Source organism: Oratosquilla oratoria, chromosome 6 (assembly GCF_046742065.1).
Source record: "Oratosquilla oratoria isolate Oo_2021 chromosome 6, ASM4674206v1, whole genome shotgun sequence".
Lineage (NCBI taxonomy): Eukaryota > Metazoa > Arthropoda > Malacostraca > Stomatopoda > Squillidae > Oratosquilla > Oratosquilla oratoria.
The window spans coordinates 18,058,349-18,080,848 of NC_134782.1; the positions used below are offsets into that span (position 1 = coordinate 18,058,349).

Consider the following 22,500-nt stretch of genomic DNA (forward strand, 5'->3'; position numbering starts at 1 on the left):
ACTCAGCCTTTAACGGACCCCATTTAATGAATTCCACAAGCAATGGACAAAACCCACAAAGAATAAATTTTTGTGACCTGCCCCCTTCCCCATTATATGACCACAACATATTAAGAACCCATTTCTATAATTCCTGGCAAATCATAAATCAAATTACAGTACATATATTAAATCCACTGTATCTATTGAACCAGTGTTCTCCTCCACTTCTGTCTGTTGAACTGAAGGACAGGTGTACCAAAAAAACTCCACAGAATAACGAATCATAAAAGTTTTCTGGGTTTAAGTATAGGATATTTACCAATTGTGAGCTAATAACAAACTAACAACATGATTTTGGTCTTCTTGGCTGACTGTGAATATATACAGCAGGGCCATAGCCTCATGGGGGGTGGGGGCAGTGAGGACAACTGCCATCCCAGAAGGTATGGCTCTGTACAGGGATGACCCATCATCCAAGAGGAGCTAAGATGTGAGGGAGGAAAGGGTGGTGGAGGGCAGTGGAGTGGGTGGGAGTAGGTATGTGCCTTTGACTAGGCTACCTTCCTTACAAGGGGGAAAAGCTTTTGTTATATAGATAGAATGTATTAGAAATCATTTAGGGGTGAATAAAAACCTTCAGATATTGGATTCCTTGAATAAAGAGATGTGATTCACCATGGTCTTAAATCATGTGTTGGACTTGTGATCAACAGCTGCCCTTGTGGATAGTTCAGAGTTCATATATGCCCTATTTATGGGTAATGGTGTGACCTTACACCAATTTCCCACCCATGAGAGTTGGAGTACCAGCTCGCTACACAATGATGCTGAAATCATTTCAGCCCTGGGCGGGAATCAAACTTTAACTGCTGGAGTAGTGGTTATGTACATTACCACTGTGTTGTCAAGCCAAGTGGTAGGTACAGTGATTCCATTGTATATATTCAGGTACAGAAACAATCAGTGGTAAGGTAGTGAGATAAACACAGAATGGTGGGAGTTTTTAAGGTTTTACCATTTCTTCCCCACCAATAATTCTTCAGAGTGTACACATTAAACCTATCAACTTACGGCATATACTACACATGATTGCCTCATGGTGTTCTTCCAATATCTTCCTCCCTCCTTCCATCCATCCTCCTAACATCATTAACCAATCAACTTATCAGGACAGATTCACTAAATTGGTGGTGATAAACTAATCAATGCACAAAGATATCTTTTGTTCTGCAAGTTTTTCAAGGAATTCTGGGTCAGTGTATTGCAGTTAGTGTCCAATCCCCCCACCCTCCTCCTCCTCCTCCTCTTCCTTCCCCCCCCTTTTTCTCTCCCCGTTCCCTCCTTTCCCCTTATTTAATCTCAAGCATTTGTATCTCAACTTGTACTTGAAAAAGCTGTAATAAGCGAAACATCGTACAAATAAAGGCTCCGTCCTCATATGGTGTTTATCTAGTCAATGAAAAAACACAATGAGAATATAATGAGCGCTAGATCAGAATATGCAACCATGGTTTTCTCTCTACACAAAATATAGAACATAAATAAGATTGAGAGAATACAAACAGCAACAATCAAACTGATCCCCAACCAGGCAGATAAACCATATGAGGAGAGATTAGATGTACTGGACCTGTCATCATTAAAAGAAAGAAAGGAAAGAGATGGCATTATGATTGTTACGGTCAATAAATTGAATAAAACTGAAAAGAGATCCCTTGGTTTTGTGATGGGAGAGCATCATAAGGTCATCGGAATGAATTGAAAAAGACGTTTGAAGGGCATAAGTTTAAGTACAGGTAAACGTCGACTTGCGATGGCATTAGGTTTCGATAGAGCCATCGTAAGACGATCTCATCGTAAGTCGATCCCCACTCTGTTCCGTGGTCACTGTACCTAGCCTACCTGTATATTAACCACCAGAGATACTGAATATAGCCTATTAAACATGTACAGTAGTTTATTTAATTATTTTTATCCTTTTTACCATATTCAAACACTATAATATGTATTTTCAGTATGGGACTTAAATCTCGCGGGCAGCAGCCAATGCCAGCCGTACGACGTGACGTAATAATACTCGCATCATAAAATATAGTCACCGCTTATATCGATCGTTCTCTCTTTCACTCGCGAATTTTGAAAACCACAGAGAATGGGATTTAGGGCACATTTGAGAGAATGTAAAAACACAGGGGCGACTACAATAAATATAATCAAGACGCCGATATGGCAGCGTCGCGAATCCACTTGCTCCTCATGACGCCTACGTGTGCGGCACCGTATGGAAGGGGTTAAATTATCATATCGTCGTCGTCATCGTTGTCATCGTAAAGTCGAACAATCGTAAGTCGCGGCCATCGTAAGTCGACGTTTACCTGTATTGAAGAAAAACGGATACGACTCGATGAGTGTAGCTCATTTTTTGTATGATCCAATTAGGTAAATATGCCCATGAAGGAGCTGAAGGTTATATGGGGTTCATTATAGACTGATTTATTGGCAAGGGATATTAACTGAAGTCTATTGAACAATTTTGACTTGAAGTTCTACAGCTCAGAACCCATCTGATTGGATCCACATTTGGTTGAGTTTCCTACAAGAGACGAGGTTCTTATTTACTTTAAAGACACATTGGGAAACAAAGGATGGTTCATTGGTGGTGTTCAGAACTACAGATTTTGAGTAAACATCAATGTTGGGGTCTAATTTATCCTGACAGGGGTCAATATGAGGACTCGATAAGGGGCAATTTTGGAAAAGTGATACCTTTCAATGGTGTGGATGAATCAACTGATGGTTGCGACTGAATGATCATTTGCATTGTAGGTATGTATGGGTGGGTGGGAAGGGGAGTGGGAGTGGGGGAAAATCTTGTTGTGCATGTATTCGTTGTGGAGTGTATTCAGGGATTGAATGGGTGGAAATGATTTTATGCCTTTTCCTTTTTGGCTACCTCCCTTGTAAGGGGGAAAAAGCCTTGGTATATGTATGTATGTATGTATGCATGTATGGGAGGTGGTGAACAGCAGGGCACAGTAAGGCTGGGTGTGGAAAAGAATTTTACGGTTCTGTGATGGTTACTGGTCCCTCCCTCTACTAGTTTGGGTTTACTGATTTGTCTTTAAAGGCAGGTGGGAAAACAAAATAAAAGTAATAAAGAAGTAAAAGAGGGAAAGTTAATTTAAGTTAGAGCCAATTATACCACATTGATGGTTATTTCGTCACTATCTCACTCTTAGCAATGCCTTCCCTAGTGGGAGTTGATCCCGGAGAGATGAAGAGAGGTGGCAAGGCAAAAGCTAACTCCTACACAAGTGGGAAGCCCGATACTTCTCCCCATGACAACCAAGAATAGTAAAACAAAAATAAGAAAAGACCTTATTACCATATCATAACAAATTAGTATTTTAATCCTTTTCTTTTATATTGACACCTGTCATCACAAATCACTTATGTAACAAAAAACAGCACACATTTATAATTAAAGCAAGCATCCTCAAAAGCACATGCAAATACAAATGCCATCCATAAAATCTGGATAAAATGAAGGGGAGAACATGATTAGAAATTATATTGATAATATACCTGAGGGATGAATGAGGGGAGATGTCTCTGTGGCCATGTTTGCTTTCAGAAAAAGTAATTTACACCATCACACCCTCAACACAGGCTGACGCTCTGTAAAATAAGCACCAAACACATACGGCAAACTGCAGACAAAATAACACAAGCATATTAAGCTGGTCCCAGCCCACCACCTTCAAAGAAACTTTAGCAAATCCATTTTGTTTTACATACAGTGATAAAATTTGTATCCGACACCTTCTAATCTAGGAATTGGGGGAAAAAGCAGCCACAGTTATATGCAGGATAAACACACAAGAATAACTATAGTAACCATATCATCATTATCAACAATTAGTATAGTATGCCTATATACAAAATTCTTGAATATCAGTAGTGGTAGATCAGTGGAGATGAAATTAATTTAGTACAATTAGTGGCACCTCTGGAGTGCAGTGGTCCTATCTGGCAATAATTTTCTTTTCCCATCCTTCCCAAGCTTAAATAGGCAAAATAAATTACCAACAATCTATTGTGCTATGACATGAGAGGGGTGGGGGTGGGGGGTAAACTATGTTGCTGGATGGGACCACTATATTCCAGAAATCCCCATTTATGAGCCATATTTTTTTCCTCTAAATGCTACAAAACCTACTGACACTTTGATCAAGCCAGCCACCCCCCAAAGCCTATGAACTCCCTCACCTCTGCCCAGAGGTACATACATATGGGGTAAACACCCAAACTCCAAACCAGGCATTTTTTTGTATCAACTTCCATTATTTTTCCACAACCTTTTAACACAAAGAATGTGGACAATTAGTCACTGCTTCCCTCCTCCTACTAGCAAGTCATATATAATCCCCCACACACACAATACAGGAACACAAACAACACTAATGTTTCTTAGTAAAGAGATCTATGAGACTGGGTGGGCCTTCAGGTCAAAGAAATACAAGCCAACAAGTGACAGATGGACTTGTTCCTTTAATCTATCTATTTATGAATATCTAACAAAAATGGTAATGTCTGATGCAATATACATAAACCCATATAACATGGAAAGAAATCAGAAGAAATAAAAATATACACTATAAACAAGGGTTTGAATGTGAATGTGTTTTACATGCTGTCAAATATAGTTACAGAAATACCTCACTATATGACTGAGTGCTATAAAGTAGGTAAAACAAATGTTGGGTGTACGTGAAAGCCCCATGCAAAACTTGAGGAGGGGGTTGACAAGGTCCATGAACATAACCCCCCTATTTACATGTAAAACCCACCTTGTTATATGAATTTTTGCATTGTGAATATTCAGCTGGGAACACAACTCGGTTGTATAGTGAGGTATTCCTGTACTTGTAATTGTGCATGGAATAAGATTACAGACACTCCTCAACTTACGTTTTAGTTACGTTCCGAGCGGCCGAACGTAAGTTGAAAATGAACGTAAGTTGTTACTATACCATACATCCGTAAATTCTATTACCATATCTTATAAAACACCCCTAAATCATTAATTATACACATAACATTGTAAAATGATAACATTAATTTCAAATAAATTAAATTCAAGCAACATAAATTGAGATGGTGGAGGAGGATGAGGATGAGGCAAGGCACGTTCAGTCTGTCGTTTGTGCCATGTAAACAATGGACGCAGCGTCATGCGTAAGTATCGTTTGAACTACGGAGAGCGCGCTAAACTAAAAAATTCACTCAAAATTTTTTTTACCATTTTTTTTACAGTCAGTTCAAAAGTAAAATCGAAAAAACGTAAAACAAATGAACGTAAGTAGAGGAGCATCTGTACAGTGAGACTTCTCGTTAACGGATGTTAATTAGCTGTGTTTGCTGTGTTTTCACTGTGTTTTTAGTGCTGTTGTTTAGTGCGTGCAATCACTACGCCACCCGAAAACCACTCCAAAACACCGAAAACACAGCAAAAACACCGCAATCACAGCTAATTATTGTCCGTTAATGAGAGGTCTCACTGTACTATAAACCTTCAATATAGTATTATACTTTTAAATTGGTCTGGACAATGCTCTACTTTAATCTGATAAGGAACACCTGGAGCATGAGGAGCACTAAACAACACATACCAAGCAGGACTTACTGCCCACACACAACAAAACCCTTAACCCAAAGCACTCAAACTCAATACAAACACACCCTAAACATATAAATAATCATCAGCCAAGTCATAAACAAACATGTAGATCTGCAGCCAATTTTGCACAAACACACTACACAACAAACTAATACAAAAATTTAAACCCATATCACAGACCATATACCTGAATTTACAGACTATACTAAAATATAAGAAAACAAACACACCAAACTCCAACAAAATAAAGAAACTTAACATTGAGTTACAGACACTATATAGAAACACTTACCATTCAAGCACAAGGAAACCAACATACAACATCACTTACCACAACATCCGAGTTCCAATCACTCACTGACTTAAACCACATATTAGTGGGGACAGTATACTACCCCATATGGCTATATACATAATCAGCAGACCAAAGAGGAAATGAAGTCCTGGATTAATTCCAATGAACACAACCAGTTAGTGATTCCCCCAACACTCCTATGTAAAGTGCTGGGACCCATGACAGGTAACTGCTAATGGTGGCCTTACAAGATAGACAGCTGTGAGAATAATTTCCTTGCTACCTGTTTTCAAAACTCTTAACCCCTCCCCATGCACACACCTCCATCTGAATGTGTTCTGTATCCATGAGTGGCTGACACTCAGTTTCTGGGCTAGGTCCATTATCTCTTTATCAGTCTCAACTGTATTTCCTCCACCTTCTCAAAGGCAACTGTTCCCTTTCTCCAACTACTGTTAGACAGTGACTCACAAATGGTCCCACACTAATACAACACACACAACAGTCTGAATTTTCTTCCTACAGAGATCTACAAGAAGACCCAGACCAATACTAGCTACTATGGGACTTCTAGTCAGTGAAATTGAAATAATGATTATCATTTTAATGTACTCATTCTCACTCCATCCACAAATCAATCTATTCATTGCCCATGTTTCTCTTGCAGGAGGCTATCACAGGTAATTGGCAACAGCCACTAAAAAGGCCCATAGGTCACTCACAGAAGAACAACTGTGTTGTTGTTTAGAAGCAGTTTGACTCTGTGAGCAGGCCCACTTTATGCTAGTACTGTCTTAGTGTTGGATGGTGTCCTGAATAAAAATGTGCTAGCATGATTCTCGGTTCTCTTGCAAGGGATTTTTTTTTTTGACTGATGTTGGAAGGGGGCTAGGATGGAGTATTAAGTTTGGTTATTTTGAGGAGGTTGTTTAGTGTTCTGGGTGTGAACGTATTTTTGTGTGGATATATTGTATGGTCGAGGTGGTAGGTTGTTTCTGGCATTAGGAGATTACTTGTGAAGAAGTGCATAGATGACAGTATGGGGGATTCCACTAAATAGTCTTTCTGTCTCAGAGATTTGGTCCGGCTAATTTGTTTCCACAATGGACATAAATCTGCTGACCTCACTGTTACCAATGTAAAAGATGATAAAGCACTAAATGTTACTGAATGGTAATATGATGCAATCTTTCATACACAGATGCCAGTGCTGCCGAGTCACTTCCTTTCCTGCAATTATCCTTCTTTGTGTCTTTAAAACATTATTTAAAATATTGATACCTTTCTGCACACACTTTTTTTTTTACTGTGACCTTGCTTTAGATTTGAAGATTTCCTCCTTGACCTTGTTTTTATTGCCAATGCTTTATCATATAAAGTAAATAAATGACATATAGAGTCCAAATTGATAAAAATGTCATACAACAACAACAACCACCAAAGGTTGCTTTTCTAAGTTCTCATTTAGTGTCCTGGTCTTCTAGTTATCATTTATGTTCTTACCAAAATGAATATGTTCCATCTGAGGCCATGGGTTGATATTTCACCAACTGACAAAACCAATGGAAGCATTAACATAAGCAATTTGTGCATAACATCATAAAAGAATGATGTTACACTATAACAACAAAACACCCGTGAAAAAGAATGATAGGCACACCATCCTGCTTTAGAACAGTAGCAACACCAAAGCTACTAAACCATATTATGAGCTAGTGATAACGATAAAATAAAAACTTTGCTCAAATAATATATATTTTTTTCTTTCTTGAAGGGCAGCAAGACAACCCTTGTTCCTTCAACCCAATGACAATTGTCACAATTATTTTTTTCTTGCTGTCATAAGTTATGATGCCAATTAATGGGTCAGTTCTGACTGCACCTCAAATAATGCATCCCCGCACTTGAATTCAACAACTACCAGCGACTTCTACTTGCCCCTGAAGTCTGTGCCCCACTGAGATGGGCTCCTTGTCTTGCTCCCATTTACTCAGTTGAGGAGCTACAAGAGAATCCTGGGGATAACGGACTGACTGCGTGATTGAGGCAGTTGTCACTATTTAGCAATGACAGGTTTATAATAAGGGTAGAACTTAAGAAGCCATCTGTTGTAAATCCTGGTATTTATTTCTTTATGGGTCCTCTCTTGACCTCTTGATGATGAAGATTTGGTTAAATATCACGAACTTCCTCTATCAGAAGGCTAGGATGGTGCCCCTTACAGAGAATTTTGTAGCATGGAATCTAATTACCCGTGGCTTTAGTTCAACTTGTCGGTGGCAGGGTTCAAACCACCATCACCTTGACCTACACCGCAAATAGTGACACCCTAGCCTGTTCGGCAAGTAAGCACCCCCATGCTAATTATAAGCAGGTTTTCTTAGTACACCTAACTCTTGACATTTGCTTGGGTTAAGGATGCAGATTAATTTCCGAACCTCCCAGACCCATGACACATGCAAGGAAATATCCAACAGAAGGCACCTAAGTAAATTTCAACACTTCTATAGTTAAAAATAACCAAAAACAAACCCTATTTAGTATGAATTTTATACTATGATATTAGAAGGTGAGAGACAGCCACCCATTAATGTTATTCCTTTCCAATATAATTATGTGAATACAAGTAACTTCTGAAATAGAAGTGAATTGCAAGTGATGGGGAGGTCAGATGTACCTCATCACTTGATCTTTATCTGAAAAGCAATAACATAAAAAAAAAAAAAATCACAGGCTTCCAGTTTCATTCCATTTACAAAATGCTTAATGTATTTTACTATATTCGACATAGCCTAGGAAAATTACTGTATAAATAGACTTCATGCTATTCTTTTATCATTGCCAGATCTTAATTTCTTAAAACGACACAATTTAGTTATCAACAAAGCTCTCCGAAAACATCCATTGTGGATTTCCCATCAAAACACACCCGGGGTTCTCAGTTATCGTTCAACAACACTTTACAAACCCAGTAAGAATTTGTTTATACACCAAATTTACTGCGACCACTGGTGACAAGAACCATGGTAACTTAAATCCACCAGTCAACAATTACCGGAAACAATACAATAATTACAATGACTTCGCCCTGACGTCATATATTCCTCATATCGACTAACCTTTTCTAAAAGGTTAGTTCATCCTACTCACATGACACGTTACATAAAATAATAATCTTATTGATTTAATTTTTCACTGGCACAGTGGCACACTTACCAAAACAAATATATGTTTCATCCAGTCAATCCAAATAATATGTAGGGTTTACTTTTGGATTATTCTGCTTTTTCACTCCGCAAAAACTTCTATTTTATATTTACTCACAAAAAATACTTGTACAAACGTCAACAGATGAAACCGCATGAACACCATAAAACTAATGATTGGAAACGCATAAATTCATTCACAAAAGCTAATATATTAACCATAAATTGTTCTCTCGTCCCAACCTAGTCCTGTCATGTGAACTGCTGATTTATCCACTAACTCCACCAACAATACGGTTTATTGTTTGACATGTAAACCATAGACTTATTTCTATTAAATGAGCCTATATGTTGTGGCTTAGGCTGCTTAAAATTACGATGATTTTTAAAGTTTATTACTATGATATGTACTAAAGAAAACATTTTATCAATTTGTAAATAAACAATGAAGATAACATGAAATTTTTTTGTGAAATTAACCCGATTGTTGTGGTTCAATCTCGTGTTCGAATGTTTTAGAGTTGTAGATGATAATATTTTAGCCCTCTGATATGTATCATTGTAAAGGTCATTTCAAGTAGAAATTATCTTTGAATAAAATAATAAAGATTATGTAAAAGAAAAATATATAAGGCGTCTGGAACAGTGTAGACAAAATTCACATGATATGGTTTAAGTCACTGCAACCTGATAGGATTTATTTTTGTAAATTCTTCATTATATTCATTGAAATATTATAGTTGAAAATAATAATATATCTTATACATTCCTGGTGACTTTTTCTACAACCATTGGTCATAATGCCACATATTGTCGACATTTTAGCAGTCGATGGGTTTGTTTTGCACTTCAGTAGTAGTCTGTTCTCCGCTGTCTTCATGTGTCAGGTGTAGTGATGCAGAATATGTCGTCATTTTTGAAAATCGGCCTAAGCTATTTGTTCTTTTGTGTATGCATATTGCACGTTGAGTCCGTGAACGTCAAAGGAACATGGAGACCTGGGGAAAACTTTTTCCATTTTCTCACAAAATTCGGGTTTCAGAAGACAAACCCCAGAGAGAAGGAAATAACAGAAGGCTACATATTCGGCAATATCACAAGTAAAAGAAATGCAACCCGCCCTATATATAGCACTCTTTCGTTACTTCCGCGTAAGTATTTCTTGGATTATTACGGCAATCGGACTCTGGCTAAAGAGGACCCAGATCGGGCTTGCCAGCTAATGTTTATGCATACGGACACAATTGCCTTTGATGCCCAATGTCATAGTGGGGGTGCTGAAGACTTTTTGCGTAGAGTGCCATGTCCCAGTGGGAAACTATGCCTGGACGAAGACAACCCCAAGAATGTCATCGAGAACTACCAGCTCACTTTTCGAGTTCAGGACATCAAGAAACCCAGGTAGGCATGAAGGTCACAAGTAGATCTTTAGTATTTCACATATAAAGCGGTAAAATTCCAGAATCACGTGAATATGGATATTTAACATGAAATTTATGTTGTCTAATAACTCCTAATGTAATATATTCTACACCTAACCAAATGTAACCATTCCATAGAAAAAAAAACTTTGAAATGCAGAAATGAAAGAAGGGTGATAAAATCATAAATGTGTTTGCATGGTACTGCAATAATACCTAGAAATCTAGGTATAATTCAGAGTTGAAGTCCTGTCTGGAAACTCCTATCCCTAGACCCTAATCTGGTGATAAATGTGTCAAGATAAAGTTTTATTCTAGTGTCACACAAACACATTTTTCAATTCTTTATATTTTGCATTTGAAAGATTATTTTTTCTATGGAACTGTTATATTAGGTTGTTAGATTAGCATATATTAGGTTAGGAGCTTATTAGATTACATTAATTTCATGTGGGATATCCTTGGATATTTTTTGTATGGAACTGTTATATTAGGTTAGGTTAAGTTAGATTAGCTTATATTAGGTTGGGAGCTTATTAGACTACATTAGTTTCATGTTAGATATCCTTGTTTGTGTGATTCTGGAATTTTATCAAAATAAATTTTGAATGATAAAATTGTCACCAAATTACCACACTGTTGGTAATTCATTTTAATGTGTTTAGTTTTGGAGAGGGAGGGATGGGCCAATCAGTACCACTGTACTTAAGTTGCAGCAAAATCTGCTCTGTAGTATAAGTTTGTAATCTAACTTGATCTATTAGGTTATTATGATAAAATTTAGTAAAGTTAGAATAGCCTCGTATTGTTCATTGTTTGGTATGACAACATATTTTAAAGCCATTGTTGTCAGTAGTTATTACTAAAATCTTCAGTTTTTTTGGTAATTGTTCATGACAAAGCAGATCATTGTTTTACAAATTAGTTTTATTTTTTCTAAATGTGTTTTGATGACATAAGGGGATTCCTCAGTATGACAGTTCTGTAGTAAATTAAATATTTTGCCACTCTGTGGAGAGATATGAAGTATGACTGGACAAATTTTGGAAAGACCAGAGACAAAATTATTGTTATACAAAAAAAAAAAGATCTAATACTTGTAACTACTGCCTGATTTATAATAACAATAAGGACCAGAGTAGCTTGGAGTCTTAGGCTCAGTAAAGCCTCTTCCAATACTTCATGTACAGTAATCTATGCAAAGTAGACCACTTGGAAAAAGAAACTAATGAAGCAGAGCGCTTTCGTATATTACATCTTCAGTGCAAAAAGTACTTTTTGCACTGAAGATGTAATATACAAAAGTGCTCTGCTTTGTTAGTTTCTTTTTCCAAGTGGTCTACTTTGCATAAGTGAACATATGTACCCATGTTCTTATTAGCACAGAAATCTGTGATTAATATAAGAAGGATGAGGGAAGAAAATCTTGTTTGTGGCTGGAACCTCAAAAATTTCTCTGCCATCTTGAACAAATATATTTTTAGAGTAAATTGATATAGTAGCACATAAGTAAAATACAAACTCATCACCCACCTAATTTTCTCTGAAAGTGGGTAATAAGTTTGAATATATATTTTTCTTATAACTGCCTGTATCTTGTATATATAAAATTTCCTCTGAAACCTGATCAGGTAAAGGTAGTGTATGGACTTCTGCCATGAAGTTTATTCTGTGCCTTCCATGGACTGAGTTATTTATATGTGGGCCTTGTACAATTTGTTTTATACTTGTTCCTCCCTCATAGTTTTTTATGGCATTATTTAGTATTATATATTCTTAAAAGGAGCTTATTCTCAAATCTGTTATGATATTTGTAGGCAAACAACCTGGTAGTTTGGAAAGATCAGTCTACACAATTGTACAAAACTTCGTATAAAATCAGATCCCAAAATGAGCACACAAAGACCCATCTCCATACTTCATCAAACTCCCAACATAAAGTTGGGTTTATCAACTTGGAAAGATCGAAGAGAAAGAGGTGATTTGATTACAGTATTCAGATCACTAAAGGGAATAGATTGCATTGAGAGAAGAGATCTCTTGATTAAAGATAGGAAGGTTTTCAGAGCCAATGGGAACAAATTAAGAAAGACTACATGTCTGAAGGATGTAAAGAAATACAGTTTTCCATATAGATACACAAATACCTGGAATAGCATAGGAAGTGATATAGCCCTAGTTCAAACAATACATGAGTTCAAATCTAAATATGATCATTGGAAATCAGGGATATAGATTAGGTTGGAACTGTACATGAATTGGAGGGTAGGTATGATAAAGATAATTAGAGACTAGGATACAGAACCCAACAAGTGCTGTTCATTTCCTGTACACTACAATTAGGTAAATACATCAGTCCACAGAGATATTCCTCCTACACCAAGCAAGGACTACGTTAGCTTGACTGTTCAGGCCATCGTCTTGTTTTCAAACAGTATCCTGGCTTAGGCCTGAGTATATAAGGAAACTGCTCCAGATGCAGTCACCACACAAAAGTCACCTAGTTTTACACTGCCTTACTCTAGCATTACAAGACAGTATCACAATATCTCATCCTCTCTTCTCTCTCTCTCTCCTGTCTCTCTCCTCTCTCTCTCCTCTCTCTCTCCTCTCTCTCTCTCTCTCTCTCTCTTGAAGAAGAAGAAGAAAGGCTTAGTTGTACTCTTGCCCTCCTAAATCTCTCCTTTATCAGTTCTATTGTCCCTAAAGATATAAATGATGTTTATTGCTGATACAAGTAAGCCTACCTGTATTTCTTCCAGCTTTTCACATAAGAGGGTCTGACAACTGCTGACTTCTCCCTTCCCTGTTTTAAGCTGGTGGTGTAGAAACAGTCCCACACTTGCACAACACTGCCGCATGGGGGTATTGACTACACAAGTCTTATGCTGTCTGTATTTTAGAGACTTTTGTGACATCCTTACAGACCCCCTGCACATTATTCTTTTTTGATTGGAAACTTATCTTCACTCAGGGAAAGGTGCTGATTGTTTTTATTTTCTGTCAAATCTCCTTTCAGTGTTGCTCTTTACCACCTCTGTGAGTCCACCTCTTTGGTGGAATATTGTCCTCAGTGAGTGGTAGAAGAACTGGTTATCCCCAGTGAAATAGAAATGCAACCCAGGCAACAGTCCCAATGTTTTTCCTCTCTCTCTCTCTCTCTCTCTCTCTCTCTCTCTCTCTCTCTCTCTCTCTCTCTCTCTCTCTCTCTCTCTCTCTCTCTCTCTCTCTCTCTCTCTCTCTCTCTCTCTCTCTCTCTCTCTCTCTCTCTCTCTCTCTCTCTCTCTCTCTCTCTCTCTCTCTCTCTCTCTCTCTCTCTCTCCCTCTCTCTCCTCTCTCTCTCTCTCTCTCTCTCTCTCTCTCTCTCTCTCTCTCTCTCTCTCTCTCTCTCTCTCTCTCTCTCTCTCTCTCTCTCTCTCTCTCTCTCTCTCTCTCTCTCTTTCTCTCTCTCAGGTCTAATGTATGTGAGAACTGACTGTTGGAGGCTGTTGTGGTTTTCCAATCACTGAAACCCAAGGCAACAATTATTATTACTGTATAAACATGGCCACCCCCCTTATGAAGGGGAAAGGGCCTATTAGCATGCATATATATGTATTTGTATTCATATTTACCTGGTTGTTTGAAGGATGGAGTTGATCATATAATAGTCCTTTCATAAAATAGCTTTACTATATCTAGCCCTTTTTCACATACCCGGTATAGTAGTGTCATGCATTCATATATAGTAAAGTGTTAACATGCATTCAAAATAATGGTTCAAATTTGGTTGTAATAATGATAGTAATAACAAGAAATGAAACAATAGTAAAGCACAAGTGTTAGCTGAATTTGGTTATAATGACAATAATAATGATAAAAACATGGAATAGTAGTAAGGTAATAAGGCTATTTGTTTGTTTGTTCTGCCCCACTCGTGTGAAAAGGGAAATGTCCTGAACCCTAAGCATAAGTTGGAGGTACTGAAAAAACTGGAACGTGGTGTGAGCAGGAATAAATAAAAATGAAAGTATGTCATTTTAAACCAAGCAGAATAGTTAATGGTTTTCATGTATTTATGTAGTTGTAATTTATAGTAAAGGAGTTGCTCCCATTGGGTCGTTTTCTCTGTATCTCTCTCCTTTTTTTTTTTTTTTTTTTTTTTTTTTAATCCAGGTATATCTATATCTAATTTTGAATCTACTTGTGGATTTAGCTTGGGCTGTATCATCTAAACTAATCTAGAAACTGATGCATCTAAATTGATTTTTTTTTAATCCAGATATATCTATATCTAATATTGAATCTACTTATGGATTTAGCTTGGGTTGTATCATCTAAACTATTCTAGAAACTGGTGCATCTAAATGGATTTTTTTTTTTTTTTTTTGCATGCAGTAGACATTGTCTTTCTAATTGTTTCCCTGGTCTTATGACATTCTCATGACATAGAAATATCCCCACATATTCACAAAACAAATCTAACGTTTCTTCCTGGAAAGATTTATAAGGTCGGGGAGGATCGTTGCCGCGGGGCGGCGGGTTTTCCAGTCCAACACTATTTGGGCAACATTATCATTGACTAGTTACTTTATTATAACGTGCCATCTTAGGTTTCATAATTTATCTTCGATAACGTACCTAGATGCTAAAATGTCTTTCAGTTATTCAGAATCATCTAGCTTTCGGACAGTGGCGATCAAAATCTAGAAAATTCTATCATTCTGTTCTTCCATAGGCTCGTTAGATCTTCGTTGATGTTCTGTGTTTTGAATTAATCGGCGTTTAGATGCTTAACTCATTCATGCCAGCCGCTTGTTGTGTAAATACGAAAAACCGAATATGGTAATGTACTTTATAAAACACCTATACATATGTATAGTTTTTTCCTCTGTAGTCATGAGAGACACTGAAATGCTTTCATATTCTTCATGCTAGCCCTTGCTATAAACAATTGGATAGTATATATATATATATATATATATATATATATATATATATATATATATATATATATATATATATATATATATTTAAGATTTCAAAGTATGTCCTTTTTTCATCATGTCATCTGAGGTTAAAGGGTTAAGCCTTGCTTTCTGTGTGTATGTATTTATTTACCTAAACGTACCTTGATACATAGAAATATAGCCATGCTCGTGGGTACCATGTCTCCATTGGGATTTTTTATTTTTTATTTATTTACTTATGTTTTCATGTTAATATAACATTTAAGTGTCGTGAGAGGGATCCGAACCTGGTTGCGTATTGGCAATGAGCAATTCACGAGGTTTACCACTGTGCCAACCCGCATGTACAGAAAATCCCCGAATTAGACGTCATATTAGACGTAATGGACGTGACAAAACTCGGATAGGCTTCACTCAGCAACTGTCAGTGTGAATGACAAGTACCGTTGCTGTTCCGATTTCTTTCCTTCTTTTTATTTCAAAATTTATTTTTTCCATCCCCCCTCTCCCCCCCCCTCCCCTCTCGAATGAAAAAGTCAATCTTCTCTTCTCTGTCGGACCTTCTTCATATTACCGCTGTCCCCATATCATAGTTTATATGTTTAGTTTACGATTCCAAATTCATGTTCATGGCGCCACTCAGATTTATTTATTTATTTTTGTCTTTTCTTGAATTGTTACGTTTTCTGTTCTTAGTGTCGGTGTTAATGTGTTTTTGAAATGTTTTTAAAGTGGACACGTTTGCGGATATTCCAGAACTACGATACCAAAACAAAAACATTAAAAATCTAATTTCGGTCGAGCCTGCAAAGGCCGTGCCATATAGAAAGGCACGTGGCACTCAATGGCACAATACCAGAACCATACCTCGTGTCGCTGTAGTTAGAGTTCTCGCCTGCCACTACGGCGGTCCGGGTTCGACTTCCGCCCAGGGCTGAAATGATTTCAGAATCACTTCGCTCCGGGGTGTTACTCCAACTCTCGTGGGCGGGGAGTTGGGTGTGTGTGTGTGCGAGTAAGGTCACAGCATTACCCATAGATCGGTCATACGAGCTTTGAGCTCTCATCCGGGAGGTTAATAACTGTCGATCACAAGTCCAACACATGATCCAAGACCGTGGTGAATCACCTACAACAAAAGTGGCACGATTATGGGTGGGGGTCTGAGGCCTATGGTCGTATTCTTAAACGAATTTGGGGGCATAATCAGCCTTATGCTCTGAGGGCATAAAGGTCATAATGTTGGTTACGGGCATTTCGTATGAAAATAAGGTACTTCAGTTCGTTTTACACGTACTTTGTTACCAAGGCCTGCCATTATGCATATTTCGAATGTAGTGGTTAGCAATTTAACCTTTATTCAAAAAGGTTAATTTCCTTAACGTCCACTTTCATTTTCTTCTTACACTTCATGATCGACATACAAACTCCACTAAAACCGTTTGCCTTTTTATTATTATTTTCAAGGAAATCGACAAGAATTGGTATAACAATAGAGTGGTTGACGAATGGAATAACCTAAGTAACTATGCAGTGAGCACTGATACTATCAATTGTGTTAAAAGAGAAGGTTAGATAATTTTATGGATGGTGATGACAGGTGGTAATGGACATGGAACTGCCTAGTGTAGGCCTTATGGTCTCTTGGAGTCTCCTCCGTTCTTGGGTTCATCTTCAGTTCGTATTCGTATACTGTCGTCACTTCGTCTTCCTACATACTTTCCGTTGTTGAAGCATCTCCTTCGTTTCCTTTTTTTCTGGTCACTTCATCCTTATTCTTCTGCTATACTACGTAACTCCTGGCCTTATGGAGTCCTGTTATTTTATTTTTTATATCTTCCGTCGTTCAAATGAGTATCACTTTTTGCCTCTTCTCCGTTTTTTTTCTTCTAGGGACGTCAAGCGTGCAAAGTTGTCTTCATTGCTGTTTTACCCCTTCGTGTTATCCTTGGATAGCGTAGCTATCATCCTCCAATTGAAACATTTCTGTCTTCGTTTTACATCCTTAGTCATTCGTTCCCTTAATTTTTGTTTCCTCTTTGTATGTGTGTGTATGATGGGGGAAAATTAATATATACTGTGTATATATATAACATCTGTCTTAATGGTAAAAGTGAATGCCCTCAACGATATTTAAACTCCACTATCAACGCATACATACGACGCGCCATATCACACTGCTCTACATGGAAAGATACACACACTGAACTGGAAAGACTTACCCAAGTCCTTATTAACAATGGGTATAGTAACAATTTAATTAACGAAGCAACAAAACGAGCCATCAACAACTGGTATTCTATCAAACCTACCACACAAAAACAAGAAAACATAAATATATATTACAGAAATTACATGTCATCAGAATATAAGACAGATGAAAAAGTCATTAAGGACATAATTACAAAACACGTCAAGCCCACTGACCCAGAAGACAAAATATCACTGACCATATACTACAAGACCCGAAAGACGTCACAACTTTTACTGAGAAACCGCCCTCCCAAATCGACATCGTCTTTACAAGATAATCACGTCATCTACCAACATAACTGTACCGTTGAGAACTGTGGGTCTCAAACATACATTGGAATGACGAGGACTAAACTTACAAGACGTTTGACCTGCCACCTACAACATGGATCCATAAAGAATCACTATAACACCAAACATAATACTTCCCTCACCCGTCAAAATTTAGAAGAAGGAACAGTAATAATAGACAGAGAAAGAGACTCCCGCAGATTAGCATTTATTGAAGCAATTTATATAGCAGAATTAAAACCAACCATGAACATACACAGTATAGACCTCCAGATTCTCCCATCCCACAAGCGGACCTGACCTCACCTCTCCTAGTGATTCCTGATGACTACGTAGCAGCCAATCAGGATGATCACTTCACACGACACCAACCAAACGATCAGAAATAAAATAGTATATAAACATCACACACACACACACCCAAACAATTAGCCTGAAGATGGTATCCAGAGAAGACCGAAACGTTGCAACCTCATACGGACAGCTACTCAGCAAACTATCAGTCCAACACCGTAAATTAACAAGAGAAATTGAAGTTCCTAACAAAAACATAAACAATGCAGAAACAGCAATATTATTTAATCTCGTCTGTCAACAAGAATCTATATATACATATACATATATATATACATATATACACATATATATACATATATATAAACATATATATATACATATATATACATATATATATATATAATGTTTCTGCGACGCTTTAGTGTGACGTCATGTCGCGTCCAACCAAGGCGTTATCAACCGTGACTCGCTCATCCTTTGTTTGGCACATGTTGGGTCTCTTTCTCTCGTCGTGTTTTACGATTAGTCGTTTGTTAAGTTATCACCAAGCGATTTCATTCGGTTTAGGAAACCCCCTTCGAAACGAAAGGATTAATCATCATCCTTCGTCGGGGTAAATGCGTCGGAGTGGAAGATGATCGTTGGGTTGGTGGGCAAGTTGAAGAATCACAGTTTATCTCGATCTAAGGCGACATCGGAAAACGTTGATAAGCGTTCCTGTGACGTCATGACGTCACACCTTTTCCATTGACCAATAGGAGACACGTTGATTCGTTCAGACGGTCTAGAATATTCTGTTAGAAAAGTCGTCATTATCGATTGATATAATTTTATACTTGGACTAACAAGCTGAGTTATACAGTATTTATTGAAGATATCTAAGATTTAGAAATATCTGATATTAGGAACTAAATCGACTTTAGAAAATGTGTTGGAGGGTAAGAACGTCCTTATGGTGCCTGGAAGTTTCTAGAATTCCTAATTTTTCAATCCAAATATTGTATATTTTCTAAATTAACAGTTCCCGATAGAGAAAACTATCGTCATAAGTATTTTTACATTTGTCTCATTATTATAAATGAGATGACCTTTTCTTTAATTGATAATCTTTATTTCTGATACTTTCCGTTATACACGACGACAGAGCTGATCGATGCGTACCGTGCAGCGAGGCCCTGTTCGGTGAGGGTGGGGTGGGGGAGTTGTGTGACGTAGCGGGTCAGCTTGATTAGGGAAGATAACGTGCCCTGATTGGCTGATTTCCAGTGTCCGTGTCATCGGGAGGTTTTCCCAAGGTCACGGTTCGTTGGAATGCTGAGGACTTGATAGTGTTTTCCTGATTACATACAAGGTAGTTATCTCGCTACGTTCGTGGGTCCCCACTTTGTGGTTTCATTTAATATATATATATATATATATATATATATATATATATATATATATATATATATATATATATATATATATATATATGTGTGTGTGTGTGTAATTTCATCTGTATTCCTCTAAAGATATGAATAACACGAAAGCGCTTGTGAATCACTGTTTCTTACAGATTTCCTTTGTGGTTACCAGAAAAAATGTATATACTGTATATATATATATATATATATATATATATATGTATATATATATATATATATATATATATATATGTGTGTGTGTGTGTGTTTGTGTGTGTGTATATATGTGTGTGTATACATATATATATACACAGCTCTTTATGAGTTGCAAACATCTTTTTTGTACCTGTCGTGCCCTTTTGGTATTCGTTTGTTCAGTGTTAGTACATCTCTGTCGATCTTCTTGCCTTTCATAGTTCTAACGACAGCGATCATATAGGCTTCGTTGACACGGGGCTAGTTTAGTAGCCTCTAGTGCTAGCTGCAAGTTAATTTACCTAAGGGCAAGTAAGTGTTGACACTAGGAGAGTTTTGAGGCAAGTGGACCTTGGACAAGTGAGTGTTTACACTAGGATAGTTTCAAGACAAGTGGACCTTGGGCTTCTAAACTTGCCCCGTGTTAACGAGGCTAGATTCTCTTTCTCTTCTGTTTTCTATTGTGTATAGATTTTCTCTTTTTTTTTTTGTCTACGGTGAGTTTGATTTTTTACTCCAGAATCCAATCGTAAATCTGGGCCTCCATTATTTATTTATTTTCATCTTGGCGTCGTCTACGAAGGAGATGGAGTGTTTGCCCTACTCATGTTGACATATATCAGGAACATATGTATAGAAGTCTATATTCTGTCTCCGGTCTTATTCTTGTACTGTATTTGCTCCCGTTGTCATCTCTGTTCCCGAACTTGAAATGTGCGAGATGATGGACATCCGATAGAATCATCTCCCTGTCAATCGTCTTCAAAACTCAACGCCCTCCCCCCCATCTCCATCTCAGGGTGCGGACCTCCTCCTCCTCCTCTTCTTCTTCTTCTCCTTCTTCTTCTTCTTCTTCTTCTTCTTCTTCTTCGTTTTCTTCTTTGTCTTCTTGTCCTTCTTCTCCTCCTCCTCCTCCTCCTCCTCCTCCTCCTCCTCCTCTCCCCATCCTCCTCCTCCTCTCCACATCCTCCTCCTCCTCTCCCCAGCATCCGTTTAAAATGGCGCCAAATGTACCCGGTATGTAAATACATACATTCCGGCAGACGCCCACCAGCCCGCCCGCTTGCCTCGGTGCCAAGTGGCGCTGCAGCCAGACAGTGCCAGCACGCGCGCGCGCGCACACACACACACACACACACACACACACACACACACACACACACACACACACACACACACACACACACACACACCATATTTAAAAATAGTTTAGATAAAATGAGATATGAAGACGGGACTCCACGAGCATAGCTCCCCTTCCCGTAAAATACAACTAGGTAAATACGCACACACACTACGCAGCACCGTCGAAGATGCCAACGTGACCTGAATGAAGTCATTTGGCACACGTTGGCTGTTTTGTTTATAGATACACAACATCACACCACGTGCTGTGTGGCGTTACTCTGACGCGATGGAGATACGTGGGGTGACGAAACTAAGGGAATAGATTTTTGGTATTAATAATAGTAATGGTAATAATGACAGTAAAATTATAATAATGATAATAATAACATTAATGATGATAATTGTGTTACTGATTATAAGGTAACATATGTGGGTCTATGGTATGTGGATGTATGGAAGTAAAATTTCATACCATGTTATGTTACATGTAATCATGCTAGGCGGGAGTGTTGTGAGCTCAAACCTGATGACCCAATGCAGTGCCGTCCGGTCCCTTGAGGAGTGGAACGTCCTTTGTCGTGGAAGTCAGTTTGTTGATGTTTCGTTGTTCGTGTCAAGGACATGACTCATAACACGCGAAACAACGAACGTCATAGCGACCCGTCTGGCCGACCAGTCGGCCGGGAAAGGCATTGTATGCGTGTTTGCAAGCACACACACACACACACACACACACACACACACACACACACACACACACACACACACACACACACACACACACACACACACACACACACACACACACACACACACACACACTACAAAATTTTAAGATAAAACTTGATGCGGAGAGATACAAAGACGGGTCACCCATCCCGTATAGTACAACTAGGTAAATACACAACACACACACACACACACACACACACACACACACACAAAAGCCTTGGATATTATAGGTTTACATAGGTGTTGCTTCAGCGGAAGGAAATGAAGATAATATCTGTCCCCACATCACCTTTACGTGCTGTGTTCGGACACCCAGGGCAGTTACTAGTAACCGATTGATAAATAATATGGTCTACCCCTCCTTTCACTTCCCCCTCCCCTCCCTTCTCATACCTTATCCTCCTTCCCCTCGCTTCCTCTTCCCCTCCTTTCCCTGCTCGTAGGCTACTCGAATGAAGAGGGGTTTGCGTCGTGATAGTCGGTTGTGACAAGAGTACCCCCCACCGTGGCTGTAGGTACTTAGTCTATGTGAACGCCGGTGGGCTTTGTTCGGCACGGGTGTTCGACGTATCGAGGTTAACCTTGGGATGACGTCATTTGTATGTTTTAATTGTTGACAGGTTAATTTATTGGCTCGAGGGTAATCTTCAGTAGTCGGAGTTAAGATG

General features: G+C 38.2%; 2 protein-coding genes across 10 annotated transcripts in view; one reads left to right on the forward strand and one right to left on the reverse strand.

The window, feature by feature from the left end:
* LOC143026329 (solute carrier family 15 member 4-like) overlaps positions 1 to 9,454 on the reverse strand; it is a 26,960-nt gene extending 17,506 nt beyond the window's left edge. Inside the window, exons 1-2 of one of the 9 annotated variants that reach the window (XM_076186532.1) lie at positions 9,174 to 9,454; positions 3,568 to 3,660 (exon numbers count right to left, since the gene is read on the reverse strand). In XM_076186532.1, the coding sequence (XP_076042647.1) occupies positions 3,568 to 3,604 (37 nt within the window). In that variant the 5' untranslated portion in view covers positions 3,605 to 3,660; positions 9,174 to 9,454. Of the gene's footprint in view, positions 1 to 3,567; positions 3,661 to 5,993; positions 6,146 to 6,205; positions 6,228 to 6,278; positions 6,315 to 9,173 lie in introns of those variants that run through there. The other 8 variants (XM_076186528.1, XM_076186529.1, XM_076186534.1 and 5 more) reach the window with 8 other exon arrangements.
* Positions 9,455 to 10,029: 575 nt separating this feature from the next.
* Positions 10,030 to 22,500, forward strand: part of LOC143026332 (transmembrane protein 145) — a 209,735-nt gene continuing 197,264 nt past the window's right edge. Inside the window, exon 1 of the mRNA XM_076186540.1 lies at positions 10,030 to 10,564. Coding sequence (XP_076042655.1) covers positions 10,059 to 10,564 — 506 coding nt within the window. The 5' untranslated portion in view covers positions 10,030 to 10,058. The remainder of the gene's footprint in view (positions 10,565 to 22,500) is intronic.